Source organism: Epinephelus fuscoguttatus, linkage group LG5 (assembly GCF_011397635.1).
Source record: "Epinephelus fuscoguttatus linkage group LG5, E.fuscoguttatus.final_Chr_v1".
Lineage (NCBI taxonomy): Eukaryota > Metazoa > Chordata > Actinopteri > Perciformes > Serranidae > Epinephelus > Epinephelus fuscoguttatus.
The window spans coordinates 29,424,653-29,440,846 of NC_064756.1; the positions used below are offsets into that span (position 1 = coordinate 29,424,653).

Consider the following 16,194-nt stretch of genomic DNA (forward strand, 5'->3'; position numbering starts at 1 on the left):
CCTAATACAGAAGCCTACAACAGTCAGAAGGGGGAGGTGCCCTCTGGTGGCAGAGTACACACACATGCACACACATGTAACACACACACACACACACACTCACTGAATAATATACTGTTTCTTCCTGTATTTCATGTTAAAATGCTGCTTTTGTGATAAAAATAGAAGCTTACACTGTTACACTCATGACAAAACAAACAAACAAACTGCACATCATTGCATGACAACAGACATAAAGAGCACATCCACATATTTAGATCATTTTTCACCTGCTGTATTGCCACTGGATTACATCATCATTACATCATCAAACAAGACAACAATGGTAAACGATCCATGTCCTCAGAGAAGGTGTGAGCACATCTTAGATTGGGAATAATTACATAAAAAAATGTGATTTTATATGAGAATCTTGATGAATACACTAGAAGAAAATGCATATTAATCTGCAGTCTGACTGTAATATAATAGTTACAATACGCCGACTGATAACAGCTCTGTGAAACTATATAATAATGGGGGCTGTGGAGGCAGAATAAAAGCAGTGGTAATCAGACTGTCAGTTATACCATAGGTTAGTTACTAATCTTAATGTTAAGATGGTGATGTATAGCTTGTTATATCTTAAAGTTTATTTCCAGACATCCATTAGCAGCCACTTGAAACATCATGTTCTCAGGAAAAGTCAAACATCACTGCTTTAATCATCATATCTCAATTGTGTACCATCAAGTTTGAAGCTATTTTTTAATGTCAATATGAAAAAATCTGATGTACTACAAAGATTTCACTCTGAGACACCAGTGATGGAAAGTATATTTACTCAAATTCTGTACCTACGTACAATTTTTAAATACTTCATTTGAGTATTCCAATTTTAATTTTTTTTTAAATCTGCTACATTTCAGAGGCAAACACTGTGCTTTACATTATTTGGCAGCTCAGGTTACTTTGAAGATTCAGAGTATTAAAAAAATAAAATCATCAGTACATTAAGATGTATTATTTTAATCAAGGATATAAGAAATATAAAAAATACCCCCATGTTTACAAGTTGTAACACTAGTGATGCTTACACATTAATGCATCAATCATTATAATACAAATAATCTAATCTGAAATAGGCCATTCTGGATAATGAACACTTGTAGTTTTATATTTTGATTAAATACTGATGTACTTTTACTTAAGTAAATTACTGAATAGCTTGAAACAGGGTGTTACTGCTACTTTTCCTCAGTAAAATATCGGAGTGCTTCTAACACCAGTTTGGCAGTCATGCTAGGACAACAGTTTACACAGTACATATAGCATTGCATTTTAAATATAATACACATTACAGTACATACTGTAGCTCTCTCAGTAATCACTCATTTACAATATTGTGCACTTAATTACTGTCCACTGTTTTCTATGAGTGTCCACAGTGTCCAAGTGTGATTTTATACTTCATATCATGCCCACAAATATTGCTAAAATGGAACCAAAACAATGCAATCTGTCACATTTAATAGATGTAAGCGATTAAGCAAAACACTGATGATGTATACATACAGTACGTGTCCATATACTGTATACTGCTCCCTGCAGATTTAACTGTTGAGTGTCTGTTGTATAGGGAGTAGTAAACGAGTGAACGAGTGAGTCATTTATCCTGAACAGCACATCTTTATCTGGTTTGAACGCTGCAGTTGAGTTGCAAATGTATTGGAGGACTAATCCAATAAAGCACAATGTGAGTGCTGACGATGTGATCGACACTATTGCGTTTGGTTCATTTGACTGATGAGTTGCTAAATACTCAAGTGGCTTTCATTCTTTTCTTTTCTGTGCACTGAGTCTTGTCATTCACCAGTGGCTTACGAGAGCTCAAACCAGTTTGACTCTTACTGGCCTTTATCAGGCTAACTCTGCACGTGAGAAAGGACAATGGCTCTCCACATGAAAGCTGCTTAATGACTTCCTGTAATCCATCTTTAGAAACTGTGTTACAACATTCCTTCGTCTAACCTGTTGTAAGATACACCTGCTGCAACACACAGGGTTTGACCTTTTCTATGCTTTGCTGCGTGATATCAAACCACTGAATGAAACAAACATTCATTCCTGGAGAGCAGGAGAGAGAGAGAGAAGGAAAAAAATAGATAGAGAGGAAGACCAAGTGAGAATCTGAGGCCGCAGCTGCAGCATGAAAGGGAATCTTTCAACTGCAGCACAGACGGGCCTCTGGGAGGAGTTATGTTCAGATGAAGCTTCACCTCATGCCACTGCCAAGCTTCATGACGACCACTGAGTGGGTGTGAGTTCGAGTTTAGGACAGAATCATCTTGGGACAGGTTCTTCAAGCAAAGCTAAAACAGGAAGGAGGAAGGGAAAAGGGTGAAACATCAGTAACAGCTGAAATTACTAGCCGATCAATCGATTAGTTAATTGACATGAAATTTGGTGATAACTGACAATTGATTTCAGTCATTTTACAGCAAAAATACCCAAACGTCAGTGCTTTCATTTTCATTGTGAGGATTTGCTGCTGTTCTTCCTCACAGATTAAAGTTCAATTGATGTCTTTGGGTTTTGGACTGATTGTTAGATAAAATGAGGGATTTAAAGACACCACCTATAATTAAAATATTTCAGTATTTCCTGACATTTGTTTGACAAAATCATTATTCAAGTAAATGAGAAAATAACCAGATGATTAATCAATAGTAAAAAATAACTATTAGTCGCAGCTCTGAACATCTAAACGACTTTTGTTGTTGCACAAATTACCATAGACCAATAAATCAATTCACCAATAATGAGGCTGACAGTTAATTAAATATCTATACAAGCTTGTCTGCATGTTCTATGACCAATATGAAACACGATCCTACTAGTTACATGGCTGTACAGTTAAAGGAACAGTGTGTAAGATTTAGGGGGATTTGGGGCATTTAGCAGTGAGGATTGCAAATTGTAACCAGCTGAATCTTCTCCCGGATAGAAATCGTTGAGTGTTCATTGTTCAGGAGATTTTAATTGGGAGCTGTATTATTTGCAGAGGTCTCTTCCTCTCCACATTAAATGAACCAGGTAATTAAAACCTGTATAAACACTGAAAAAATCAGTTTCACGTAAAAAAAAAATAATTTTGTTTAGCACGTCCCAGACAGGCCACTGTCCCAAGACCTACTAAAGTGTGCTCACATATTTGCTCTGATAACTTCATGTCTGCTCACATTCTTTCTGATCCAGATGTTCAGGAATTATTCGCAGAAGTCTTTTCTCCAAAAAAGAACATACCCAGTGATTTAAACCAGTAAAAATGTGCGCTCACCTTTTCTCTCTGACAACCTCAGATCCAAACGTTCAGATGTTTTTTACTAGGAACCAAATTATCTGCAGGGTTTCACATAAAAAAAAAAAATCAGTTTTTCCATTGCTGTCAACGCGGAGTGGCTGCTAACTATGGTGGCTGACGCGAAAATGCGAATGGCCCTATCAAGAGCCAGTGTTTGGTTTGTCCGTTCTGGGCTACTATAGAAACATGGCGGTGCAACATGGTGATCTCTGTAGACGAGGACCTGCTCCCTATGTAGATATTAACAGGTCATTCTAAGTTGATGATTGTACACCAAAGAAAACATACTTATATCATATTCCATTTCTGCCAATATATCCCCCTAAATCCTACAGACTGGAGTCTGGACCTTTATAAATGACACACTGTTAAAAAAAATCCCTTTTACATTTTTGTTGTTTTAATTCTTTTTCTCCCGTTTTTCAATTTGGCATTGAAACGTTGTACTTCTAAAGTAATACAACTGAAAATTGTTGCCAGTCCTCGGCAGCAGAAACTACAATTACAGTCTTTTTTACACTCAGGCATAAAAGATGTGTGCATGTTTTCCACACAATGTCTTGTTCAGTTATGGGTTTTATACATGAACTGTTAATTGTCTGTCTTTAAAAAGCTGTGATGAAGACTTTTAATATCTAATGACTAAATGAGGTTTTAGATGCTTTTAGACAATGCATACTTAATATTTGCTGTAAAACCTGCTGGATTTAGAATTTCAATATGTGCAGAAAACATGGAGACATTGGTTTCATTTTTATAACGACACCTGAGTCTCACAAGAGACAAAAGTCTGCTGTTCTCTCAAACACCCGACTATGCAGGAAAACAACCTCACAGACCAAGTGAAGTTTCTGACTCATATCAGCCTCAGCACAAAACTCTGATTTTGTTGGTTTGTTAGGAAGCTTTAAATAAGCCCTGCCTGCGGACTTTTACTCCCTGTCTACTCACAATACAGGATGCACAATTCTTTAATAAAATCAAGGTGTTTGTGAAAGTTAAGTGTGCTCTAATGAGGTGTATCAGTTTCTGGTCTTGTCTGATCAGTATCACAGACCCTGCTAATGACCTCTATAAGAGTTTGTCCATGTTGGTCTCCATGTCCTTGTCACATGGTGCAGGTCGACCAAACATTTAAACAGCAGCCGTGTAGCCTGTAGCAAGGATTACCAACATCTCTGTTACTTATTAAATTGTGATGCAGTTTAATCTTCTCTAAATCTGCAGCTATTTTCAATTTGGAGTGTAGGGGGACGATTTAATCCCACCTTCACTGTTTTTCAGTTTTTATTAGAATCTGGCTTCTGCACTGTCACTGTTTGGAAAAAGAGGGACAGAATGCTGTTTTCTGTTCCTCTCAGTGAGAGGTCTATGGCCATGTCATTGATTTCAGTCTACAATCAATAGCCACAATGCAAAATTGGACTATATTATTTCATTTGGCATGCAGGGAGAAGGGTTTTGATAAAGTGTAGCTGAGAGGAAGTAGTTTAATTTAAACAGAGCACCTGTGACTGGAATACTCGAATATGTATGACTGTATGAAACAAAGCTATAGTCATGTTTTTAGCCAATGAGCTTTCAAATTTAGAAATAAGTCTCAATTTCTTGATAAACATCTCTGTCTATGTTATCGAGAGAAGCTTGTCTCAAGTTCAGCCTGGGGATCTTTCATCTGGGGATTAGCACTCTCTCAGTTACATTTTACCACCATCCCAACATCTCACAGTGTTTGTTAACAAAGGCTAATAAGCAAAATATTACGTTTCACTGCCAGCAGAGTGTTGCCATGACAACAAGCCACAGATGTCACCGTGAATGGGTGACTCTCATCAAGCTGCACCGCCTTCGGTATCCCAGAATCCTCCTCCTTTCTACCGAGGCGGCCGCGGGCCCCCTTCCCCCAGGTATACACCTCCCCGTCTGTGGAAAGGAGAAGAAGCTGGTCACCATTGCTCAGGACAAATTAATCCACACAAATCTTAAACTGACAGCTCTGCCTCTCCTGCAGTGGCAGCATAATGACTTTATCTGGAGGAAAGCTGAACAAAGACTTCCCTCAACAAAGAAAAACCTACAGGCATGACTGCCACTGCTGGCTTTCTCTCCAGGGAGCCAATCGTTGGCACAATATGACATTTTACCCCCAAAAACACACACTTACTGACACAAAAACACACACACATCTGTTACCTATCTGTTAACCCACGTGTTTAAAGAACCAGACCAATGGTTCTGTATGTTTATCCCATTAGCTAAAAACCCTGTAGAGTTTACATTACTGCTAACCATTTTTCCAAACCATACCATATGTATGTAACCGCTAAACTTACAGTTCATTTTAGTTTGACGTACAAATAAACTTGCAGAAACTTGAAACTTGTTTGAGTAACAAAATCAGTCCCAGCAAACACTTAATCAGCTCTGTTTTTGAGTTAAAGTTACGCTACCGTAGTGTGGTCACATCGTTGTTCACAGGGACTGTTTGAAACTGACTCTCACTGAAATTCTCCTCTTTTCCTCCAAAGCAGCTAAACCACAGATATCTGAGAGATGTTGTCTCAACTCAGAGCTGAGATGAACCCTATTGTGTTTACTTGTGCAACTCCTACTCATACATATCTCTAAACAACTTGTTTAAGTGAGGGATTAACAATGAGGGAAAATAGAGTTTGTCTTCTTTGAAAATGCTTCCTTTGTGCACAAGTGCTTGTTCAAAACTTTTGCAGAGCAGCAACCATTTTAATGCAAAACCATAACATTTACATCATCCTTTCTCACAGCATATGTGCGTGCTTGTTTTCTATCTCCCAGGTAAAATTACCAGACAACATGGGTCGTGTATGAAATGATTTTCAACAGCTGACTGTTTCATGTTTCAGACAGTCAGGGTTTTCTTAAATGCACCAACAAGATGATTACAAATCATTCCCTGCATGCAACAGCATCACCATGAAGTGACTTCTAAGGGCTCTGCACACCTATGGTACGTCCTCACAGGTCATTTCACCTCATTCGGCTGCTTAGACAGGATTTTGAATTCCATCCATTTCTACGTGGAACGGGATGAGACACACTTGCTATTGGTTGCAAAATGACCCACCTCCTTCGCTACATGCAGAGTTCAATCTAACTGAACTGTGACATCCAAAATCGCGAGGCTCTCATTGGTTTGACATCTCCTTTAGGAAATGTTGTTTGTTCATACCCTTGTTTCATAACTGCAAGGCAAAATATCACAAGTAGTGAAGAAGGGATGATGTTTGGCTGCAGGATGTCAGAATGGACAGACAACTGGCACAGAGGCATACAAACATTCTTCTGTGCCTTTCGCTGGTCTGTTATTGTGTCAAAGTTTGGCTCAAGGAGAAGTCTTGTTCTGAAATCTCTATTTGGATGATTTCAACAATGGTGAAAAGTCAGTGAGATTTCAAAACGAGACGTCTCCTTGAGCACAACTTTGACACAATTACAAACCGACCAGCAGAGGGTAAGGAAAACCATTTCATTTCTCTCTTCATTTCCCTAAAGTTGTCAGACACTTACAATAACAATCTGAGCATGCAAAAACAAGTACTTCTCATGCACAATTGCCAAAAGGGATTACATTTCAGCACATTTCGCTACTGTGGCTGCAGTGGCCTCTCTCTATACAGGACCGATTTCAAAGATGGTTGTCTCCATTACTCGTTTAGACTCAAACAGGGGAAATTAGGGTTGAGTTTCAAAAATACATAAGGTCTGTGTGCTGGATTGATATCTCCTGTTACCTTTATTGCACCTGTTACAGCGAAACGAACACCTGTGGAGGGGTGCCGGGCCTTTAAAAAACAGAGATCAAAATATCATATATATTTTGACTCACCAGTTCCAATAGCTAAGGTGAAAGCATCTCCACAGGCAGCCAAGGTGATGCCCTGCAGCCCCGGCACCAGGTACGGCACTCGGCTGCTACGACGGGAACTACAACCCATCTGACCATGCTGGTTGCTGCCAAAGGTGAAACAATGACCTCTTTCTGGACAAGGAAAATTCAGAGAGTAATAAAGTTTTGGTAATCAATATTAGTGTTAAGACTCTGACATAATTGCTTGATTATTAGCTGCCTCATTTAATGCCAGAGGTGTGGTTATAAAAAGACTGCATTTCTTTTTTTCATGTTTGTTTAGCATTAGCGTTACTGAAGATGCTGAGCATGACGGAAGTGATCTCTCCAAGCAGCGTATCACTTAATCTGGTGCTGCAAAAACGTAGAAAACTAGTGTGACCTTCTCTTATTTCTGACCATTATGCAGGTAATCACTCAGAGATGTATAAGTTCAAAAAAGTCTACTCAAAAATGTGATTTGATAGATAAATAATGGGAATATTTTACCTGTAACAGCAACAGAATGGGCTGTCCCAATGTCAATATGAACAATCTTCTCACTGTTGAGTGGGGCTGACTGGACAGGAGTGTAAGAATGGACTTCTTCCACCTGATTTGAGGGATTTGGTTCCTCTCCAGCTGTTATTTTATCCAGCCCGAGCTTGTTGAATCTGACCGCAAAAAAATCAGGGTACTTATAACAAAGAGATGAATAGAGAAACGTTATCTATTCTATTCTTTTAAACCATTCCTTTAATATGTATGTTCATCACAAAACCCTTTAATATCTTTTATCCCCGTCTCTTCATCTGCTGCAGGTAGCTACTAAGCCATAGGTATCTCAAAAATGCTCCTCACACACCTGAAATGAACACTGTTTCATTTACAGTTGCTTCGCCCACACAAGCTGCTCTACATCCTGTCCTGACTACTTCTTTAAAAGCGAGAGATTAACGACAGAAATGTGTTTGTCATTTTAGGAGAATGCTGTCTCACATGAAAGTATCCCTGTGCATAATCTTCTTTCATTAAACTATTACCACCACAACCACATGAACAAGTTTAAATATGTACATACAGTGCCTTCTCATTACATTTGAAATGAGATGTTTCAGCGCTAATCATGTCAGTCAGTGACATGTTTATTGAGACTAATGGCCACAGTTCTGGGTGGGGAGTAATTACCTGTTGCTTCCACATGCCACAATGCTGTACTGGGTGCTGATAATCATGGAGCAGTCCACTCCACACATCACCTTTTGGGCCTCAAATTCCACTGGTAAACAAACCTGCTGTGGAGAGTTGTGGGTGTCTTGGGTGCCTAGCCCGAGGCGACCTTCCACACAGAGGAACAGAGACAAGGACAGAGACCCAACAATCAAGCTGTGTGCTGAGATGCTCATCATAAATCAGTCACAAACAATAAAACTCCAAGAGATGAATGCTGAGATAGATTGGAACACAACTGGTTCATTTGCAATATACCATTGTCTCCTCTTCCCCAAGCAAATACTTCTCTTTCATTGGTCACAGCGAGTACGTGGGAAGCACCACACGATACCTGAACCAGCTCATAGCCGAGGAGTGCTTCAACTATCTTAGGCTGAAAACAAAAACAGAGATAGAGAAGAGTCATTGTGATAATCTTTACATTACAGATTTTGTTGTGTTAGACTGCATCATGTTTTAGGCAGGTGTATCTAATTAAATGGCAACTGCATGTATGTTTAATATGACTGTATACTCCTTTGAAGGGTGGACACAGACCTGCGTTACATCATTGAAGTTACCGTGTCCCAGGCAGCCGTTGCTTCCACTTCCAAATGTCATGATAATGCCCCTGTCTGCAAATTGAAAATAAAAAGAAAGGATTAAACACACTATTAGTTGATGAGTGTAGGTGTATTCTTATGTGGACCAACACAATGCCTCTAATCTTCATCTATGAAACGCTAATCTGTGTCACTACAGTGAAAAGTGATGAGAGTGAGGCAACTGAGCTGAGAGGTAGGGTCTTTAATCCTGTGTTATCTGCTTTGCAATGTTGGATGGACCAATGACAGCCTGCTAAAGCACACTGACTCACAGAGCACCACAGTTCAAGCTCAAGAAAAAACACTTCCAAACTGCTTGGCAAGCATGGTTTATTTTACAAGTGGCCCCTATCTGATCAAGTCTAGAATAACAGCTGACTGTATCCACACTTTCATATTTACGTTCAGATGCTGTGTCAGTTTTTTACAGCCATGTGTTGCAGTGTGTGAGGGCAGAAAACAGAGAGTAAACGTTGCTTTCCATCAGCAGAGCTGCCTGCTTAGCTGACCAGGCACGGATATGATTTCTCTGATGTTATACAAAGCACAGCGGCTCACCAACCTGTCATGCAGGTAGTAAAAAGATCGCCACAGGACACAGACTTGATGGTGACTCCAGACTGACCCTCAAGGAAACGTGAAATAAACTGAGGCTGCATCTGCTCCACCACACCGGGCAGACTGGCCTCACCGGACCCCACTGACGGAGCCTGTGACAATAAATGATTATTAGTCTCAATGGGGGGAAAAGGAGTAGGAAGTTAATCCTTTCCTGTAAAACATAAACAACAAAAAATGTTAAAAGAAAAACCCACCCTCTGATACATTATTAGCAATCATCAATCTGTGATGTTCTGCCTTCCAGCAGTTATTTTATTATTAAGTACACATACTCCCCAGCCAGCCTTATTTTACTTCACATTTCCTAGAGTTTCTTAGAATCCAGAAACTTCAAATCCAAAAACATCCTTTCAGGAAATTGATGATGGCTCTTTGCACTAAAGCAACTACTGCCTCTTCAACACTGGATTCCACCCTCTCATGTGGCCTTTGAGTCTACAAAGAGACTCTCTAAGGTGCTGCCACATAACCAGATATACCATTTATATTTTTGAAAAATGAAGAACACCTACTTGTAAAAACACTTATAAAATTATAAAAGATGCATTGCAAAGAAGTCAAAAAACACACAGACCTCCCATGTAATCAGACGGCCAGACTTGGTCACTCCCATCTTCTGAGTTCGACCAAGAGACACTTGCAGCACCTCGGTGTTGAGCATTGGCAGGCGGAGAGGTGCTGAGATTCCACTTCCCCATGTGTAAACTGAGGACAGCGGGAGGGAATGCACCTTCCCTGATCCTTGACCCACTGATCCATCTGTTTAAACCCAAGACATGACAATCACATGTGTAATTTCACCATTATCAGCACGCTACAGATGGGTCTGTTATCAAATAATGATATCATGTGCCTGACCTCTGGACCTGTTGGTAGGAACTCTCCCACCTGGTCTACCTTGAGGACCAGTTTGTACAGTAGACAGTGGTTTCTCAATCCTGGAACACAGAAGAGGAGAGAACTCCTTTCATGGGATACAGGAAATCTTAATCTCAATCTCACTTTAAATGTTTTAGTCATGCATTAAGGCAGTACCTGCGCATTTTGACATTGCCTATATCTGTGTAGAGATTAAGAAGAGGCCTGATGCATATGGGAAGAGCCATTATTTCATTAAGTTGTGGCCGTTTGGATGGATCCAGATTGAGCATGTTGAGGATGAGCTGTCTGAGTTCGGGGCTGTACCGGTCTGAAATTGGAGCAAATGTTCCGCTCATGATCTTCAGAACGAGGGCAGGTAGATTCTGAAAACCAAGTTAAAGAGTGTTATACACTAAAGTACAAAATGCATTGTAAATACTTTCAAAAATCACCAATAATCTAACCAAAATCCTTGCCAAAGGAGTATGATTTTCACATTAGTACCCCACTGTGGATTTAGTGGTGAATATACTTCAAAATCTAACACAAATGCAGTATTGTTTAAATCACTTCATCCAAGTAAGCAGGGGATTTTTGTAAAAAAAAAAAGCTTTTCATACAGCAGCCTCGAAGGCTCTCTTAAGGCTCGCTAGCTCATAGAGCACACAGCCCAAAGCCCAGATGTCACTCTTCTGGTTATATGGCTTTCCCTCACACAGCTCTGGAGAGATGTAGCACGGTGTCCCAACCACCTGCAGATTGAAAAGAAGGAAGCACTGACCTTAGCTAGCACGTGTTAATATTCAGCCTATCAGTGTATGTATGTTGCTGAAAGAATCACAGTTCCAAACCAAGGGAAAAATCAACTCACCGTGTAGGCTTTGCTCTTGCTGACAAGGATTTTGGAGATTCCAAAGTCACCAATTTTGACGATCATCTGGTGCTTGTCAAGAAGAATATTCTGTGTCTTAAGGTCTCTGTGCAAGATCAGTTTGTTGTGAACGTGGTACAATGCAAGTAAGATCTGTACAAAGAAGTGAAGGATGGTGTCCTCGTCCAGCAGAGAGTTGCAACGCTTCTGTATGTAATCAGCCAAAGTTCCACCTGCATGAATTAAAAACCATAACAATGTAGGAAACAATCAAGTTACTGGGCTGAGTGAACAGCAGTGAGATGATGATATCAAAGTCAATAAGCAAAAATATATTTTAGAAACACAATTCAGAGCTTTAGGCGCCTGGACTGCCAATGTTTGGTGTTTAGTTTGAACACAACAGCAGCTAAATAGCTCATCTGAGGATTTACGGCTGAACACTGGCTCTGGGTTTTGTTGCATAATTTTGCACAAAGTGACAGCAGTCTACATTTTTATTACCTTACACCTTGTAATATAACAGAGAAGTTACCTGATCTCATTGTCCTACAAAATACCACCACACAGGCTCATACTAGATGCTGACATGGGAACGAGAAAAGGTATGGAGCCCTAGAGCACTAAACTATGGGAAAAGTGAACCGTTAGACAATGAACAAAGAGGAGTTATGTAATAAGATACTACAGTAAACTTACCTGGTGCATACTCCATAGCTATCATAAGGGCCTTGTCTTCAAGGAAGTTCTCATAATACTCTATGATATTCGGATGGTTGAGCAGTTTCAGGACCTGACACTCGTTCTGAGCCGCCAGGCGCTCGTCTCTTGACATCTGCTCCACTGGGATCTCCTTCAGGATGACAAAGGCCCCGTCACTGCGCCTGCGGCACAGGTGAACGATCCTGACAGGGGAGGAAAATGAACAGAAATTTGATGTATAGTTTGTTCCATAAATGTTATAGTAGGATTCTCTTTGGTTGTTGAGATCGGGTGTGACAGTTGTGTTTTTGACAAACAAGCATTTTGTATGATTTCAGCAAATAAAAAAATAGAAATCTGCAAATAGAAGGGAATGAGTATGACACTGAGTCAGTGGTGTAGAAGTACTTTATAAGTCTTTTACTTGTGTGTGTTTTTGCACTAAAATGCAACATAGCATCAAAAGAAACAATATTCTTTAGATCACATGTGAATATTTACTATGACAGTACTTTTAACTGTACTGTATTTTAATGTTTAATCTAACCTAGCAATTCCATACACTGCTGGGTTTGTGGTCAACAAACACAGCGCCTCTATTAGCTTATTACTGTATGTGTCAGGAAGGGTGGTGGGTGTGTGTCAAAGCAATCACTACACATGTAGCACAAGGATATAATGTACAAAAATAAGGGTTTAAATTATTTTCTTTATCCTGTATTAAGTCAATAATGTTGTCAGACAAAAATAATTGAAAATTGCTTAGAAATTTCTCACAGAGATGCATTAAATCTCGTATCTTGTCAGTGTTAGTATAATGTATAATGAATAATATGTATTATATAGTATTGTACAAGGTCTGACAAAGTGGGAGTACTCCAATAGAATACCACTTTAACAATGTACAGTTGTACAGTACAGAGCCTGAGTGAATATATTCAGTGACTTCCCACCTCTGCACATTGACTTTAATCATGTTCAATAGTTTTAAACTGATTTGAAACTAAGGTTCGTTAGTCAGCTGATGTTTTAGATGTATCTAGTTACAGTGTATCGTTTGATAGAACTTTTCCAGCTACTTACTGTCTTTTAACAACTGTGTCTTTCAAATGTCAAGTATAGCCACTAGTGATTCAGTGATATGAATGCAGATGACTTCGATATCTACCGTAGCAAAGTAAAAACTTTTTAAAAGAAAAAAGCCTAAAAAACCGTATTGGACAAATTGTTCAGAGGTTTGAAAACTAGTCTGGCTTTCGCATTAAGATTAAACACGCAGTTAGCTAAAGTGAACTTATTTTTTCCCTAAACTTTTCTACACGGTGGCGCACTTTTGACGGATCCCGTTACATTTTGGGGATAACGGACTTCTAGCTTTCTTAACTTTCGCCAGAACAAAACTGTATTCTCTCACATACAGCAGGAATAACAGATGCGTGTTACATTAAACGGCTACTAAGTGTTAGAGTCAGAGTTTACCCAAAAGCTCCTCTTCCGACAACTTTGATTTTCTCATATTTCTCCATCGCTGCTGCTCCCAAACGTTTCCGCCGTCTCCTGGCAACCCATCCCCACTACTACAGCAAGCGTCAAGGGACATAAAAGCGAAAGGCGAAAAAAGCCACTGCAAAAACATGGCTCATGGGAGTTTTATGGGATGTTTTCAGTCTCTGTGTAGAGCATATCTTAAACAGAAATCCGTATGTTGCAGAGAAGTAAGATATATAGAAAAAGAATAAACAGCAACATATGCCAAGATACAGACAGTGTGAAGAGGATGAACACATGCAGCAGTTGCAGTAGGCAAAATAATGGTGCAGGTATAGGTACAACTCATGGCAATAGTAAGGCATTATATACAGAATCATTGATGAATTTCTGAACAGGCCTACAGGGCACAGGCACAGGGTCCCAAAATGTTAGGAGGGCCCCTGGCCTTCACCTGCAAAATGTCACTCAACACGTACTGATCAGGAAGGACACATAATGACTGCAAAGAGATGCAAATTAATTTAGAAGAGACACAAAATGACAACAAATGACTAAAATGATCACAAAGAGTAACAAAATGACCTCAAAGAGACACCTAATGACTACCAAAACACACAAAACTACCACAAAAGACACAAAACTATCCCTAACAGCAACAAAACAACTAAAATGAGACACAAAATGACAAAAATAAGCATCAAGACTACAAAGAGAAAACAACACCAACAAAAAGGAGACAAAACCATCACAAACTCTGTGTGTCTTGCTGTGATGTAAGAGAGTGATGGGACCTTTTGCATGTCTCTACCCACGGGCCCATTGACTATACATACACTACACTACATACACTATAAAGTATGGACAGCACTGTTGGTACTTTATGTTTTTAATATTGTTGCAACATTTTGACTTGTGGTAGTAGGACAAGAACAGGTGTTAACATCAAGTGTCTTAGTCAGTCATGACAGTGTGACTGCCGCCAGCATGCACATTGCCAGGACCCTGAAACTGAAGCAGTTAAATGAAATTCAGCCGTTGTCAGTTTTATTATTTATACGTGTGCTTTTCCTATAGTGACAAATCAAAATGTTTACCTTGAAAAAGACCAATAAAATATAGTAATTTCTTCCTGCCCCTGTCTTTTCATCACTCTGTTTTGTAATGACCTGACTTCTTACAATACATTTTGATTTAATTGGCAAGATATACTTTTGCTATAGTTTATGTAGCTTCACTTTGCTTTTTTCTAAAGTCATTCATTTTGAACAGGGTGTCAGTGTTTCATTAAACATTAGAAAATGTACAGGTTTGCAGCTGCAGTGATCAATGATAAAAGCAAGAGCAAGGAATAACAATGAGTAATCTGGCTTTATTTTGTTTGCTTCATTCTGCAGTTTCCACTTTTTACTAACAGATATCCAGTTTGAAGTGTCTTCATCTAGATTTTGCAGTCATGATGAAAAAAAGAAAGAGGATCACAACCAAAAAATATCATCTCCTTTCCAAAGAGTTAATCAGTATTTTAGGTTACAAACTGCTTTTGTTGCAGTATATCTAATGTGATGTCATTGGTACTGACATGTCAGAAATGTATTCAGGACACACAACAATTGTGGCAGGAAACAAACTAACTGAAGTGAAAACTGAAATGGAGACAGTGAGGCGATATGAGAAACAGTGAGACAGATGTGATTAGTGTAGCGTCTTAAGCATGGACCTCAGATACTGTAGCATTACATCCAGACGCCTGGTGATTATAAAGCGCCTTCCCTTGTCTGAGATAAGCAGGAAGAGGGCTGCATGAGCTCTGTTTCCCCTCTCTGCCATGATGGGGATAATAAATGCTTTGTGCTGTGACAAAGCCTGCTCTGTGTTGTGCTGAAGTGCATACCTCCACTATTATCATCAATCTGAAATAATGACACATCACCACAAACAGTGATCTTCATGTAATTAAACCTTTTCTCTACAACGTGCAGTTTTTTTTAAGAGCAGTAAGGTGGAGGGGAGATAGATAAGTAGGTGGTTTAACAAACAATAGTTTGCTCTTTCTCAGGGATATAATATCGCAACAAAGCAGCACCTAAAGGAGCATTGCAGTATATGTGACACTCCTCAGACCAGCTCAGTGACATATTTAACCTTATGCTGCTGTCTTCTGTCAGTCAGAGAGCCGTCTCCAGACGCAAGAGTCAGTGGCCAGGAATGCACTGTGTAGTGAAACTGATGCTAAACCCCAGGTATGAGTTTTGTCAACATGACAGGAAGCTGTGGGTGAGGTTGTTTCATCACAGCGACGCTCTCACCTTTCTCTCATCTTGCACTGCCTTTTTCAGACAAGACATTATGGTGTTTCTGGTGTGGTCTATGGGCGTTTCACAGTAGAAAAAGCACAGGTGTTAATTAATAAAATCATTTTGAGTTAATTGTTAATGTAATTAGCTACACCTGTGCTTTATTCTCTGTAAAGCACCATATAGATGTTTGTTTTTTTTCTTTTGTTCTACTGTATTACAATTATTAATTATGATGATTAGAGTTCACACTATAGAACTTAGAGCAGGTGAAACATGATAAAATAGGGCTACAAACACATTGTGGACATAATTTATTAATTTAATCA

The 16,194-nt window shown here is 39.3% G+C and overlaps 1 protein-coding gene across 1 annotated transcript; it reads right to left on the reverse strand.

The window, feature by feature from the left end:
• Positions 1-861: 861 nt before the first annotated feature.
• Positions 862-13,636, reverse strand: nek8 (NIMA-related kinase 8). Its single transcript, XM_049575704.1, has 15 exons — positions 13,560-13,636; positions 12,078-12,283; positions 11,379-11,611; positions 11,128-11,259; positions 10,682-10,890; positions 10,505-10,584; positions 10,221-10,405; positions 9,588-9,735; positions 8,979-9,055; positions 8,697-8,814; positions 8,397-8,547; positions 7,719-7,882; positions 7,209-7,361; positions 5,108-5,266; positions 862-2,351 (listed from the first exon to the last, which is right to left on the reverse strand). Exons 1-15 carry the CDS (start codon positions 13,604-13,606, stop codon positions 2,323-2,325), a joined length of 2,091 nt encoding a protein of 696 aa, XP_049431661.1. The 5' UTR covers positions 13,607-13,636; the 3' UTR covers positions 862-2,322.
• Between the last annotated feature and the right edge of the window lie 2,558 nt (positions 13,637-16,194).